At 46.8% G+C, this 15,249-nt stretch overlaps 1 protein-coding gene across 1 annotated transcript in view; it reads left to right on the forward strand.

Annotated features, from left to right (window-relative positions):
• The first annotated feature begins 4,253 nt into the window (after positions 1–4,253).
• The window catches only part of prex2 (phosphatidylinositol-3,4,5-trisphosphate-dependent Rac exchange factor 2), a 66,923-nt gene continuing 55,927 nt past the window's right edge, over positions 4,254–15,249 (forward strand). Inside the window, exon 1 of the mRNA XM_037456159.2 lies at positions 4,254–4,832. Within this exon, the coding sequence (XP_037312056.2) occupies positions 4,692–4,832 (141 nt within the window). The 5' untranslated portion in view covers positions 4,254–4,691. The remainder of the gene's footprint in view (positions 4,833–15,249) is intronic.

Below are 15,249 nucleotides of genomic sequence, written 5' to 3' on the forward strand. Positions count from 1 at the left end.
ATAAGTCTATATTTGGATTTTTCTATCAAAGTCTATAAGAACGTTATGAGTTCTGCATCAACATGACGGTCAACACCATTTGTCTCTTTGGCAGACAAAATCACTATATTGATTTGTTTCCTTTGTTACTCCACAGATTTGAAAAGCAACACATCCCCTGTTAAAACACCACGACAAATCCATATTTTAATTTAAAAATGGCTTCAAAACTCAAGTGAAATGTGGCACGGAATTAAAAGGGGATTTTTCCGACTGAGCTGTTCTCCAAACATAACTTGAACCCAGAAAGTGTTTTTGAGCGACCCGACGCAGCTGCACACAGAAGCATATTCATAAAATACTCTGTTTGCGTTCCACGTGTATCGTGTTCAGGGACTTGTGGGGCGAGAGGGAAGGCGCTTTCTTCTGAAGGTCGGCTGCTCATTGAAGACGTCGGCTGAGGGCGGCGGTGGGACGCTCTCCGTGTTGTTTTTAACACACAGGAACGCACATCTGGGGCGTGTGGCGCTGCCTCTCGGGCTGCGGTCTGCGGGGAGGTGAAGAGCCGAGCTGCTGCTGCTCAGTCTTCCAACGGCACAGAGGTCCAATAAATCGCCGCGATCCTCTTGGAAGGGGGGGGGGGGGGGGGGGGTGTGAATGAGCTCTTTGATCAGCATGCAGTCTTGAGGGCACGGCTTGCTCTGGCCCTGGTGGGGATGGTGTGGGGCCCTGGTGAACTTCTGGTGCTAACTGCAGCTTACTTTTAGGGCTTCTGCAGGAGGATCTGAGAGATCCCAGCTGACCCAAAGCGGAGCTGTGAGTGCACATCTATGACCTTTTGACCCCCCCCCATGGGGGATGCAAGGAAAAAGAGTGGGGGGAAAGATGGTCGGTCATGGCAGCCAGAACATTTATGTCACCCACTCTATGAACAGAGTATTTATGGGGAGATAATCTCAACAACAAGGACCTACACTTGCAATCATGCTTCGTTGTGAGATGATACAGGAGTTAAACAGTGAGCTTTGCACAGACATCTGCTGGATTGGAAAGTACAAAGGCGTGGTCACAGTAATAGAAATCAGGGAAATTCGGACTGAGGCAATATGAAGAACAGGGGGCCTTGGCAGCAGAGCAAGAGCAAGGATATTACCATATAGTGTATTTGTACTTTCCAATATTTCTGCTTTTTTTTAGCCTTTTCAAAGAGCAAAATGAACTACTTTTAGCGTATTGAAAAGGTAAATCTAGAATAACCCATAAGGAATAAAGAGTTAATAATGGAATTTTGGCAAGTACTTTTTGTTGTTGTAGAAAACGGGTTCATCATTGATTTCGCATGGGTGAAATAAATAATTGTGCTGAAATACGAAATACACAAAAAGCTGAACACAAGGCACAAGGGAGGAAGTATGTAACGTCAATCTAACACAGACTGTGGGGACCAAATTGAATAAGATTAGTATGGTTAATACAGACTTAATTAAAAAACATTATTCCACATTGCATACAGCAAAGGAGCTGCATTTTTGGGGGTGTTTTGACGTTTTGAAATGAAGAAAGATAAGATAAAGATATTTCATTTGTGGTTCAAATGAACAAAATACATGTTACAATACTATCAGTAACGATTTGAGAATGAGGAGCAAAACAAGTCAGCTATAAAATTTGAACAAACGTATTAAACGTCACAGACCTCATCACATCTGTACACCTGAACTATTGCAAATGGGCCACAACTCCGAGACTACTAAAGCTCGGTAAAATGACATTTTTGTAATACACATTTGCACTTAAGGCCTTGGTTCTGTAGCTTTTTTTCCTTTTCAGGCATTAAATACATGTACGTAAAACGTTTTCATCTGATTCATAAGCACCAAGACACAAGTTCCCCTCCTCTAAGAGTCTGTTATGGTTAGAGAACGTGGAAAACCACATACTGTATCACGCCCTGTTCAGGAATAAATCAGAACAAAAGACTATACCGCTCTGCTTGACTGACACCACTGCAGAATGTTGATTTTGTCCCCCATAAACAGATTTACTGAAGGGTTCATGGGTGGGAACGAAGGCTAACGTTTCCATATCAGTGTAAATTCACAGTGTTATCACCACTTGTTTTATTTTAAGAGCAAATAATTATAAAAGTGCAGCTCATATCAGTCTGACACTCCCTTTTTCCAATGGGCAGAACAAAACCCTTCCTGGCAACGCTCGACAGTCTATTCCACAGATCAAAGTCATGGGCAATAAAAGCTGATGTCCTGGAAATAGCTGCACGGGCTAATATAGAGTCCTTAATTAAGTCCATCTACCGGCACATCTCTAATAGGTTTCTCAATTTTTCGCTTGGTTACGACCCAAATTTAGTACATGAAGTGTCAGACTGGGATCCGGGCCCGAGCTGACTTCCAAGAGGCTTTTGGCAATAAGTGGATAAGTAGACTCACTATGAGACTACAGCTCGGTCTCAGTCTCTGTCTGAACCCTCCTTTGAGTCATTGGAGGATCATTTCAGCGTAAAACAACAGCGCTCTCTGGTGACAGAAAAGTAACAGCAACAGAGACACACACTTAAAGTACTCCATGTGACCAGCAGAGCCCACTGCATGCCAACCTTTACTCTGGTATAAGGGCCCTGTCCTCCTCACGTCCCACAAAACAGACACTAACCTGTGATTGAGGCATAAAATAAAGACTCCCCGTGGTGCTTATGAATTAGGGAAGCAGTTCTCGGTTAGATGCCCCTTTTTTTCCTCTGCTGCTGAATGTGTTTTGCAGACAGTTCACTCTTCAATGAATGTATGAAAAAGAAAGTCACGAAACAAATTTCAGCAGAATGGCGATAACTGAATCCCCACCTGTTGAAATGTTAATCCTTAAATCATTATTCTATGCAGCAAACGGCTTTCTTCCAATCCCCTCCACAGACTTGCTGGTGTTAGTTGTGCTGCTGTTTGCTACTGCTGTTTAATACAGTCTTATTCAGTATATAAACACTTAACAAGCTTCTAGCTGATCCTGAACTGCAACCTGAGCAGGAAGGTCCTCCCTGCATCTTTTCCTCCTTTATGCATCTTTGTATCAGGTATTTTTTTGTTGTTTTCCCGCATTCTTCAGCTTGAGAAACTGCACCCACATTCCAAGCGGCCTCTGGCTGCGGCATGAGAAGTGGATCGAAACTGGACAGGATTCATGCGTAACCAGTGTGCAAATATTTGCTCTAGCACAATAGCACCTGCTTGATGAATTAAGCTGCGAATCTAAAATCAAATGTTATAATACAATGGAGCAGAGGCAGACAGGGTACTTTGATATCAAGGAATTGCTGAAAGACGATTGTTCTTTGCGGGTTAGTTCGATTTTTTCAGTTTGTCTAGGGTCCAAACTGTATCAATTACAATTAATTAGCCCATGGATACATTGTTGCTAAATATGTTTGTGCTGAGCCTCAGACCCTCACAGGCCACACTGCCTGGTTTCTGCAGCTAATGAGACTGATCTCAAACCAGTTCGTAGCTTAACCAGTGAGGAAAGCAGTTAATACGTTTGAAAGATGGTGTCATCTGATACAGTGCAGGCTTATCTGTGACTCCCACTTTCTGTTAAGTTATTTTTTTGTCTGTGGTTTTATATAAATAAATGTAGCAAAGTTGTTTTTGAATGATCCAAGCAGAGATGGTATGACTAAATTCCATTACTTCATTAAGTGACTGCTGCGCTTATTAACATAATTAAAGAAATGTTTATTCCACACACAATTCTATGCCTTCTTAACTTTTACATTGACCAAACCAAGTGTGCTCCACATGGAGTTTTCACACAAATGAGAACTTTTACCCATTCCATAAAACTGCTGAATCTTCTCCTCAATGACCCTTTGCGTTGTAATCAGGATGTGTCAGTAATCCCTGTGGTCATGGGACATGCAGGTCGTTAACATCTTCCTGTTTGTCCAGTATTCAGGAATGCCGAAACCAAACACAGATTACGACAATTAACACAGACGAGCAGCAATGGTCCCTTCACGTTAAAATGACACGTGTATTAACGCATCCTTTCATTTCCCGCACTTTCTTCATCCCATATTTCACCAGTTATCATCTGAAACCCCCTTAGCTTATAACTAATCTTTATGATAATACAAAAGTAATACTTTCAATGTGTTCATCCGTGTTTTTTTAATTTATTTTTTAAATTCTTCTGAAAACCCGTTGGCGCAGTTTTGTAAACCGGAAGTCGCCTCGCGCGTTGAGGCTCCTTTGCCACCGGTCCTCCTCCTGCGCACCGAGGGCTCTCCTGGAGGCTGGAATCGGGATGAACAGCGTTGGAGTCACTGGGACTCAACTTTCCAAACTGGTGTGTCCACTTGTTGCGCGCTGCGCGGTGCCGCGTCGTTTCCATCTGGGTGCTTTTTTAGTGCTTTTCATTTGCATTGTTTAAACTCATGAACGCATTTGTATCCGGTATTGTTTACTTCGTTTTTTTTCTCAGGGGTGATAGGGGGGGAGAATTTCCAGACACCGGTTGCCCCCCCCCCCCAACCCCACCCGCACACCCCTCCCACCCACCCCAGCGTGGAACCATGCTGCAAACTTTGCACTCGAGACCCGTCGGGTGATGTGAAGCCTCTGTCGAAAAGGGGGACAAAATACATCGTTTTTTTGTTGTTGTTGTTATTTTTGTTTTGTTTTGTTGCATTTATTTTACTCATGATGACGGAGGAGAGCAGAAGCGAACACAGAGCCGAGAGCGGAAAGGACTTGGAGAAACAGCTGCGTTTGCGAGTGTGCGTCCTAAGTGAACTTCTCAAGACCGAACGGGATTACGTTGGGACGCTCGAGTTTCTCTCGGTGAGTACTTGTGAGAATCATTACTCGTGCACACACAGACGGTAAAAAAAAACAACCAACACGTGATCCAAATCAAGAAAATGAAAGCTCGAAGTAAGCAAACAAACAAAAGCGGTATTAGTATGCGCGCTGCGTCCACTAAGTGTTCCTTGTTAATAATCTGTGCCATCAGCCCTGAAGCCACTGCTGCTTTTAATAACGCGAGCAGCTTCTCTGACGTAATAATCAACGTTTACCTGCAATACTCCGTGAAACCGCCCCCACCCTTAATGGAAAAATTAACTTTAACACATTGGCAAATGAGACCTGTGCAGAGCCGGGTACAAAGAGGCACTGCCTTTAGTTGGGATGTTTAATCCCATCTCGGTCTGCTGGTAGTGGCTCACATGATCACAAACTATTTTTAGTCATTTCTGGCACAACGTTCCTTTTAAGATAACTTAAAATAACTAATACATGTTTTCATACATTTTGTTTTCTTCTAATTGAAATGACCATCTGATCTGATTTTTGACTTTTTAGGCAGTGCTCACTTCAGCACACCTTGAAGTTTCATAAAGTGACTGGATCCACGGTTGCAGTCATTTAAAGAAACGGTTAATCTGAAAGCGAATGAGCTGAAAATTCAACAGGGGCTCTATCCTATAATAATAATATCTGTATTTCTGCTCGCCCTGTAACTCGTGCTGCACAGCACACCTCAATCAGCCTAGAAAATACAGTATGAGGGAAGTTTGGCTTCTTCCTTTGCCAACTTCTGAACAAATCCAGATGTGAGGGGACTTCTGCCAAGGACGGCGCAGGTGGACTCAAATGAAAACCGACGCAGCTGGCGCTCAGCTGGCAAAGCATCTCCGGGCTGCACACTGAGCACAACGACATTACCTGACCCTAAAGAAGGGAGCGAAAAGTTGGAAATCAAGTCTTATTGATTAAGAAAGCTGTGGCTGTAGAACATTTAAACCATCTTAATGCGATGGGAGGGCTTTGGGGGGGGGAAAGGGCGCTGTGTTTGTGTGTCATTGAGAGTGCTACTTCCCGGGCCACATGTATGAATGTGAACAGCCTGACCTCCCCTTCCCACTGCCCAGATGTTTCTAATGGAGGACACAGGGACCAGGGAGGGGGTGGAGCTCGGCCCGTCCTTTTCTTAGAAGTAGCATCACTGGAGGAATGGAGGAGGCGATCACATGAGGGAATGTGTCCTCTGGTTCCTCTGTTGGTTCCTCTGTCCTCTGGTAGTGGTGGTGGTGGTGGGGTGGGGGGGGGTTGGGGAATGCAGCCAACCCTCCTTTATCAACCCCTGTGGTGCTGGTACTGGGATTCATTTCAGAAGTGACTGATCCTTACAAGGCAGCTGTGTGCAGGGCCGCGAGAGAGATCGCAATTGTTGGTTTAGCTGTGTGTTGCAGCTCACGGGGCCCCGGAGGATGAGAGTAAAGAAGCTCGAAAGTGAGCAAAAAAAAAAAAAAGATAAAGAGGGGCCTGTTATCTACTGTCTTATCATCTGGGCGGTCTGAGGGAGGAAAACACTCCGGATGATCAAAGACAGCCCCACTGGGGAGAGAGAGGGTCATAAGGAAGACTTTCATCTCATCGCTGCTGCCACACACACACACACACACACACACACACACACACACACCTTCCCTTACTGCCACCCTCGAACCAGCTTAGAAATACACAAGTGTCTGTGTGTCTCGAGGTCCAAATGGAAGACCCCCCCCCCCTCTGTGACCCCCTGGTGGGATAATCCGCTGACTACCAGCGGGGAGAAGGTTGAAGGGTATTTTGCTTGAGGGGAGCAGGGAAAAGGACAGAGCTGATCACACAGTAGATATTGCCAGGAGGGTAAAGGTAGGAGGGGGGAGAGGCAGAGAAGGGGGGGGGGGGGGTATTCTGCAAGTGGCCGGGCTTGGTGCCCTCTCTTGTAAGCCATATTTCCTGGAGGAGAAATTCCTCCGAGGTTAGGAAATGCTGAGGGAACAATGAGGCTCCGGCCAGTAGCCAGAAGTTGGACTGTAAAGCAGAGAGATGGCCGCCGCTGATCCGTGGGAGCCGAACACAATGCACCTCGCACATACCTTAGCCTCAAGGTAGTGGAAAACAGCGTGGACCATTAGGGCAATTTGTCCCCGGGACACAAGCTGAGCCTATTGTGCGACCGCGCTTTACCTCTCGTGGGAAAGTTGGCTGATTACCTTCGAGTGGGTTTCAGTGTCGGACCGTCTAAATCTGACGTCCTGTGGATGGAAGCGGCCCTTTTGAAAAGTGCACTGAACTTCCGCAGTAGTCGGGACGGTGAGCGGAAGCCTCTAGGGAAGCTGTCTGAAATGTCTCAGGCCCTTCTTACGTAATGAACAATTACAGCCAGATATAGTGGGCGGCGGTGGACGCTGGTGTTTATCTTGGGCCGCTGCGAGCCAATAAAATGACAGCCATTCTTCGAGATCGTCTGAATGACTCTGGAACAGATCACGACATAACGTAAACAGTCCTGTTAACGAGGTCTTTGCCTTTCCGTGTTTGTTTTCTTCTTCACCGCGTCAATTGAGATACTTTAACATAGTCTCTGACACTGCTCCCTCTTGATGGAGGGACTTTGAAAGCCCTCTGATTGCACGATAAGCGCGTCGCCGGAAGAGAGCAAGACGCGACGCTTTGAGACATTATAATGCTGTGGAAAAAAACGGAAATTCAAGAATGAAAGCGTGTCTACTTTCACATCTTTTGAAATATGCTTGCATGCGATTATCCTTTTCGCACCCTTTTTGCGCGGAGGTTATTGGTCAACAGACGTTTCAGCGCTCACTTTAAGTCGGTAGTATTTTTCCACCGAAAAGTTGGGGAATCGAGCCTAATGGAGAAAGCAGCTGCTTTCTCCATTAGGCTCGATTCCCCAACTTTTCGAATTCTCTGGCTCTTAGAAAAGCCAGGTGTGAGACGTTCCACATCCCTCCCTCGGCTTTTAGAAATGTTCACGTCTTCAGCCGGGGCGGCTAGGACGGTCCTGAAGGAGGCGAAAGGTCGAAAGGTTCCCGACGAGGCGCTTCATATGCACCGAACGGACAACTGATGACCCCCCCCCCAGAGGTCGCGACCCCTTGTTCCTGTGTCCCCTTCCTGTCTCTTAATCGGCAGGCTGCGAGCCAATCTTCGGCTCCCTCCGGTGTTCTGATGGAAACAGGAACAGATGATGCTGATGCTCAGTGCGTCCTGATGTGATAAAAACACACAAACGAAAGCATGTTAAGAAAAGGCTGTTCTGGATAACAGGATATAAATAGAGGCTTGTTGTATTCATGTTGGAGGGCAAAACAAGCTATTGTATTTTTTTTTGTTTTTAATAAATACAAAATGAACTGAGATGAATTGAACTGTAAATATTTACCGTCTTGTATTAAACGCAACAAAGCGCTTATTTGTTCATGTTCTGGGGGTCAGAAGCAACACACATTGGGAGATGCTGGGTTAAAGAGGGCAACAGTTGTATGTAAGTCCCCTTGTTCAGATCCTGCTAGCGGTATTAATATCTTGTGGGCTCACATGATGCTGGCGTGTAAGTGGTGCTTTTGAGGCTGAGGGCTTAGAGTCTGCCTCTGGTCATTTGTGGTTTCTTATTATTCTGACTCCACGATGGGCTGCAATTACTTACTTATTATTCACACAGGGGGATATTTCCGCTCTGATTTCTCTCTCCTTTATTCCTGAATCACTTTTCTTTATTCATCTCCGATGGCCCCATCACACTGCTCCCCTTTCATACACCTTAAATCTCTCATTATGGTGCTCTTTCTAGCTTGTTTTTCCCCACAGTGTCTTACGCTAAGCTGCGACTGTATATGGTTCATCCATAATTTGGGATAATGTGTTGATCCCTCTCGTACTTTCTTTCTATGTGACGGTTTCTAATGATCCCTATGAGCATTTACTCATCACCGCCCAGAACCTTTAATCCCTAAACCCTAAATATTACATTTCTGTTTAAATGACTCTTTTAAATTGAATTTAGCCAGTCTGCTCTCTGAGAATGCATTTTTTTGCTGCCTGTCCCCAGTGTGAGGCCCCTGAACAGATGATGTGGCTGGCTTGCATTTCAATTTCCCACCGCAGCCATTACAGAAGTGACCCGGCTGACTCCTCGCTGTAAATGCACACGCTCTCTGTTTGGTCAGATAACTGTGTATTTATTCAGTGACCTTTTTTTAACGTTCAATGTGCAGTAACCCGGCGGTGCGTTGTGTGCACACAGCTGTTCGGCAACCACATACTCAGGAAACACTAGACTCTTTAACCTGCCTGAGGAATGAAATTAAAGATTAGATCGGCAACAGCAGAACCTCCTCCTCCTCCTGCTGAGAGTTTTGCTTCAACCTTGAGTCCCATATCAATAAAAACACTGCTGTGATTATACTCCATCTTCCTATTGAGCAACTCTGCCCTGGGGAGCCGCTGCTGAGTTTTGCATGCCTCTTACTATTTCATACCTTCATTTTTACGCAAGAAACGATGTGGTAATTTCTTAATCTATACGGCAGATGTCATCACCAATGGGGAAGAATTAAGTAACATGCATTGACTAGGAGTGAGAGGCACGATTTGGGAAATTGAGTGTGATTATCGCTAAACGGTTTGTTGCTGCAAATGTTCTTGACCCGTCTGTAGGTCAAAGTGTTGAATCTAAATCATTTAGTGTGCCCTAAATGTTCACCGAGAGCGGCGTTTTGAAATACACTTTTATGATGGGGAAACCCCCTGCGCTGCTGCTTTTATTTAGACAGCGTTTCACCATAACTCATTTCGCTCCTTTTTGGGGAAATACACTTACATTCACTGTGTTGCAGAGAGCGAGTGGAGACGACCGAAAACACACACTCAGTAAATACGACTTAGTTTAGCCGCTAGAAACTCACTGTTAGTTCATTTACACCCTATTTCTGCCAGCGTAAAAGTCGTATCAGTCCTGCAAAAAGCTGATTGCACTGCAGCGCGCTCTCTCTTGCTTTTGTCTCAGAAGCCATTTTTCAGCAGGATTTCCTTCCTTCCTGGCCCTCCCCGTCTTTACATTGTGCTGCGCGTTTCCTGCTCCAGCACGCACACACACTCGCACACACTCTCCCCCCCCCCCCCCCCCCCCCACCGTCTGCCCCTGGGGGCGAGGGGAAGGAGAGGTCTGCCTCGGATGCCCGCTTGGCGAAGCGTTGCGTATAGGAGAGAGGAGAGGCTGCGGATTTGGCTCTTAGGGGGGGGGGGGTGGTTGTGGTCTCGTGCTGCCAGAGAGGAGAAGGCGGCCTTTGATTTGGCCAGTGCAGCCGTGCAGCTGTCCTGGTCACCTGGTGCTTACGTGCGACCAGTGGCGGGACCGCGGTTGACGCTTGTCAGGGCAACCAGGGTGTTGAAGGGCCATCGGCACAAAGGGGGGGTTTTAGATGCTCAGCGCCCTCCTCTGCAGCAGAGGATGAAGAGCAATGTTTACCAATGAATGTACTGCTAGTCGGTTGCTAGTCCGATTAAGGTTATACAGTAAAACAGTTTAACAAACCATGTGGTTACTATTATGAGCTCGAGCAGCTGTGTCTTAAAAAGTAACCATGTTCCCCTCTGTGGGTTAAACTCACACTTTCCATGACATTCAGCATTTCTGGGCTCGGAGTCCATAAACACCCACAGCGGCCCAGTCCGACCTGATGGGAAATTACGCTTCACTAAATTATTTAATCAAGCTCTTGAAATTGTGTCTCTGTGCCTCAAAGCATGCCAGAGACATCCTTTATGTCCGTCTGTCTTTCTTTGTCTCTACATTTTTATTTCCGGCAGGACATTAAAACACGTTGTAGTCTTAAAGTGGCCTTTAACATCCTTTCCAGTCCAAAGTCCAGTTAGCGTATTTTTCGGAAGCTGGACCACTCCTCCAACGCGCCTCTTCCGGGTATTCCCATAAATACAGCTCAACCCACCCATTCTAAAACCATACCCTCCCAACCCTTTTGTTTTTTCCACCTTTTTCGTAGGGCCCTGAAAGGGTTCGTCGCGCCCACAACCCAACGGACCGACGGGACGAAAATCGATCAACGACACATTCGCTCGCGTTAAGCGCTTTCAGTGGAAGCCGTGGTCCTTGCTAGTGCATAAAGGGATGACTTCAGAACTGTAAAATAGCCCTGAATGTGAGATGTAAAGTCCTACGTCAGGCCCAAATAGAATAGTATGTGGCTTTTCTAACCACATTTAAAGCTGCCCCTGTCTCATTGGCTCTGCGAGGAAAGCATGACATGTGGGCTGTTGCTGGGTAGATTTTCTACAAACTGCAATCGTTTTTTTTCCCCACTACTCGTGATCACAAATGAATCGGTATGTCATCTTACCGCGTAGCCTCGCTGTTTTGTGTGTGGTGCCTCCTGCCCCGTCCATTCACAGACAGACAGAAAGCCAGCTAAGCCGAACCCCAGCGTGGGAGCTGTGGAGGGGGGGGCATGCTCGGGGAGGCGAGAGCGCCTGGAGAGACCCCACCGGCCGAGGCATTTCGCTCTGTTCCCTATTGACGTACGCGGTCACGCTCGGGGGAGGGCGCAGTCCGGATTGATTCTGCTTAGTCATCGCGCTTCGTCAATAAAAAAAACGTCAGGCAAGGTCTCTGGGAAATAATAAGTCCTCCCAACTAGAGGCTGGTCTCACTGCTCCGGTCGATTTTCAGTCAAAGCCCACACGGATCCCACTGATTGGCGGGAGACGCCTGGCCAGCCGTGGGCCGCCGCGAGGGGTGAAATGGAGCAGACACCCCCGCGGCCTGTCGCCTCCTTCAGTAAAGCGGTCGTGACCTCCAGCTTCGTTTCACGCTGGTCGTTTATTTGAAAGCCGTCCCACCGGGAGTCAGGCGGAGACATTGGACACAGACATATTCATTAGCTGAGATGCTTCGGGGGACAGTGGAAGGAGGAGAAGAACATGGGAGAGGAGAACTTTTCTTTACTCCCAAGCGGTATTGAACTCTCGGAGATGCCTCTGAGAAACTTTGCCTTTTTCGAGCCGTTCTTTTTCCCACGAAAAAATAAACTTTGTGATGACTGTGTGTTTTTGTGTTCTTCATCAACAGCGTTTTATTCATCTGCGACAGTCACGCCGTGCTCCTGCAGACAAACGAGCATTTACTTCACTCAAACAACCTGTGAAATGAATAAGCTCTCTGTTGTTTATTAAAACCAGAAAGCCTACATTGAGCTGTGCAGATGAGCCCTAATGGCTACTCCCAAGATGGACAAATTAACATTCCCGGCTACATTAAGGGCGCCTGTTTCCTGTTTCCTGTATTCCTGTATACATTCCGCCTGCTTTAGGTGTCATCGGGACCTGCTGTGGGAGCGAATCACCACAAAGAGCCTTTTCTCTCTTTTCGGATGCTCCCCTGTGTCCTCTCAGCATCGGAGACGGGCTCTGTCTCTGGTCAGGACTTTTTGGCAAAAGTCCTGTTTTTTTCTTGCCAGGAAATTTGTGTGTGTGTGTCTGTGGCTGAGAGATTTAACCCTTTTGTTGGTTGGTTTAAAAGCAGTTCATCTGTGCAAGAAGAAGGCCAAACAAGGCTCTCTTTTGTCCTTCCCACTGTACTTCCTCTCTTTTTCTGTTTTTCATGGCTGCACTCTCTCTTTCTATCTCTACTGCTCTCTCATTTTCTAACCAGCACGCACACACACACGCACACACACACACACACACATCACACGGATCGGGAGACTCTGTGTTTCCAGAGCTTTGCCCGAAGGTGCCGAGCTGCTAACCTGTTACGCTGTAGTATCATCCCAGGGGACCGAGGTATGACGGAGGGACACACACACACACACACGGACCCCAAAAAGACGTTAATGAGCATACCTTCACAGTCTAGTGATTCACCACAGTGGGCTTTTTGTGTGGGAGCCGTTGTTTGTGTCTCCATCTCTGGGGTCGAGTGGTCACCTTTGTCTCATTTTTTTTTTTTTTTTTTTAACGCCTTAACAAGAGAGGATGTTGTAGTGTGTGTTGTTGTTGTTGTATTCATATTCTTTTAATCTTTTCCAGACTACTACGTTTTAATCACAGTGGTGTTAACAGGATGTTTCTGTGTGTGTCCGTTCCAATCAGGACAACAAAGCCCATCGGTGAATCATCACTAGACAAAAGAGGCCGTTTTGTTCCAATAGCCTCGGAGACGGGCCCGCTCATTCTTACCAGTGCCAATGAACTCAGATTGGAGCTATTTATTTTATTTTTATTTAATATAGCAGCTTCAGTGCTTTTAATTTCAAGGAGAGCCTCGTGTTAGGGGGACCTCGGGGACCTGAAATGGTTGTTCTGCATGTAATACATCAATCTGGCCCCTCGTTCCTGCCCACTCCGCCAATAGTTTTAACTTGAATGCATTAGCAGATGTTCAAGGCTAGTTCTGTACTCAATTCAGAACAATTCCTCTAGCATGGGAGCAGATAGATAGTTTTTTTTTCATGAAAGCAATTTGCTGCATCATTCTGCTCTTTCGGGTGTGTTTAGTGCTCTTTTCCTCTCTGGATTGGATTTGTATTCCCATCACAGCCCACTCTGCTGGCTGCGTAAGGGGATGAATGACATGCTTTTGCTCCCCCAGCACTTTCTTAATTCTCTCTCTTCCACTCAGTTCACACTCACTCCAGTATTTTCTATTTGACCCAAGCGTCAACTATGCGGCACGCACAATTTATTTCGAAGCGCAAGAATGTCCATCATTGTGTCTTTTGTCATGGGTCGTTGTTGGTTTACGTGTTTAAAGGAAGCCACTGAGCTGTCTTTTTTTTTTTTTTTTTGGCCAAACTCTTCTGTTGTGAATCACATGTTTCATGGACACAGATCAACATGTGCAGTAGGACCGGCCAGCCTTCCGCCAATTGTATCCTTCCAATCTGGAGGGACGCCGCTGGGGGGGGGGGGGAGGGGGGTGAATGCATGTCGTCCATTCACAAAGTGGCCTGAATTGAGTTGGCTCGGCGCACACAATCTGTCGCCACGGAAACGTCCCTCCTGCAAAGTCCCTCCTGCAAAGTCCGTTAACCCCCTTTTTGATTTCCTCCCCTTCACCCCGAGGTGTAAATTCCCACCGAGGCCGAGCCGAAAAAAAAGCGCATGTCAGCGGACTGCGATCACCGAGCCAGCTGTCACTCAAACATCAAGGCAGTAGGCAGGTGGTGGAAAGGCGGCCCCGCAGGTGAACCGGATGCCTGGTGGGACCGCGGCCCTTACTGCGCAGTGAGCTTTGTGTTGACCAATCCATTCATCGCACCCATCTGTGGAGTAATGAAAACTTAAATGGGGTTTTAATGCGTTGTCCCCCGCCCTCCCCCTCCTCCTCCCCCCTCAGCCATCGGATTGACATTCCAGACGATTACATCCGGCGCCCGAGGGAACGAAATGACTTTCTGACAGAGTTATTTTAATTTCCCTCGTTGGATGCGGTGGATGCATTATAAAGGACGGAAAGTGCACATCGTGCGTGCCGACCAAGTACAGAGGAAAACAACCGATGCGTGGCTTCTCACAATCAGTGATGTGGGTGTGTGTGTGTGTGTGTGATCGTCGTGGTGTGTTTGTTATTGTGAGTGGATGCCATCACCGATGTCTTAACTTTCCCAGAATGGTGGATGGAAAGAACGAGCGTAAGAAAGTCTTCCAACTCTTTTATCCCCTTTTGTCTTCCGAGCTCATTGCCTCATCTCAGCATTTTTCCGAGCATCGTAGAAATATGTCACTGAAAAACGACTAAAATCAATCCCTTGAAGAAGATTCCTAATAGTCACATCTGTTGGGAGAACGCCATGACTACGGTGTCCGATCGCAGGGAAAAAGCGTGGCTTGGATCACGAGCGTCTCCCGTTGAGCTTGAAATGATATGAAGTGTGCTATGAAGTGTGCTGGTGATTCAGCGCTGGCCGGTGCCCAGGCGCGATGGATTACTGCGGGGAAGCACATCCAGTCCCAGGTAACAAAGTGTGTCCCACGGAGAAAAGAAAGTCTCTCTGTCATTACTGAGTTGAAGGTCAAAGCGACCGCGGCGGACCAGATGTGAAAAGTTCTACAACAGTTCTTTAGCTTTAATTGGATTTCTAGTTAGTAATCATTGTCATCTTTTTTGCACTTTTTTTCTTTGGTGCAAGACACGAAGGCTTCGGTAAATGAGCCGTGGCTTTTTTAGGAAGTGCAGCTCTGTCCGGTACTATACAGGACCTGGGAAATGGGTTCACATTCACAGCCACCCTGGGTACTGTTACTGTGTCCATGAATCCAATCAGTCAGTCAGCTTCCCGTCCTCTTGTCCCCGGAGCTTTCCCAGGATCAGACTCTTTAACGACATCAACCGGGCGCTCCGAAGAGACGTGTCCGTCTCCACGTATCAAATCCAGTCTGAGCACGACGCGGC

The sequence above is a fragment of the Pungitius pungitius genome, chromosome 19, assembly GCF_949316345.1.
Source record: "Pungitius pungitius chromosome 19, fPunPun2.1, whole genome shotgun sequence".
NCBI lineage: Eukaryota > Metazoa > Chordata > Actinopteri > Perciformes > Gasterosteidae > Pungitius > Pungitius pungitius.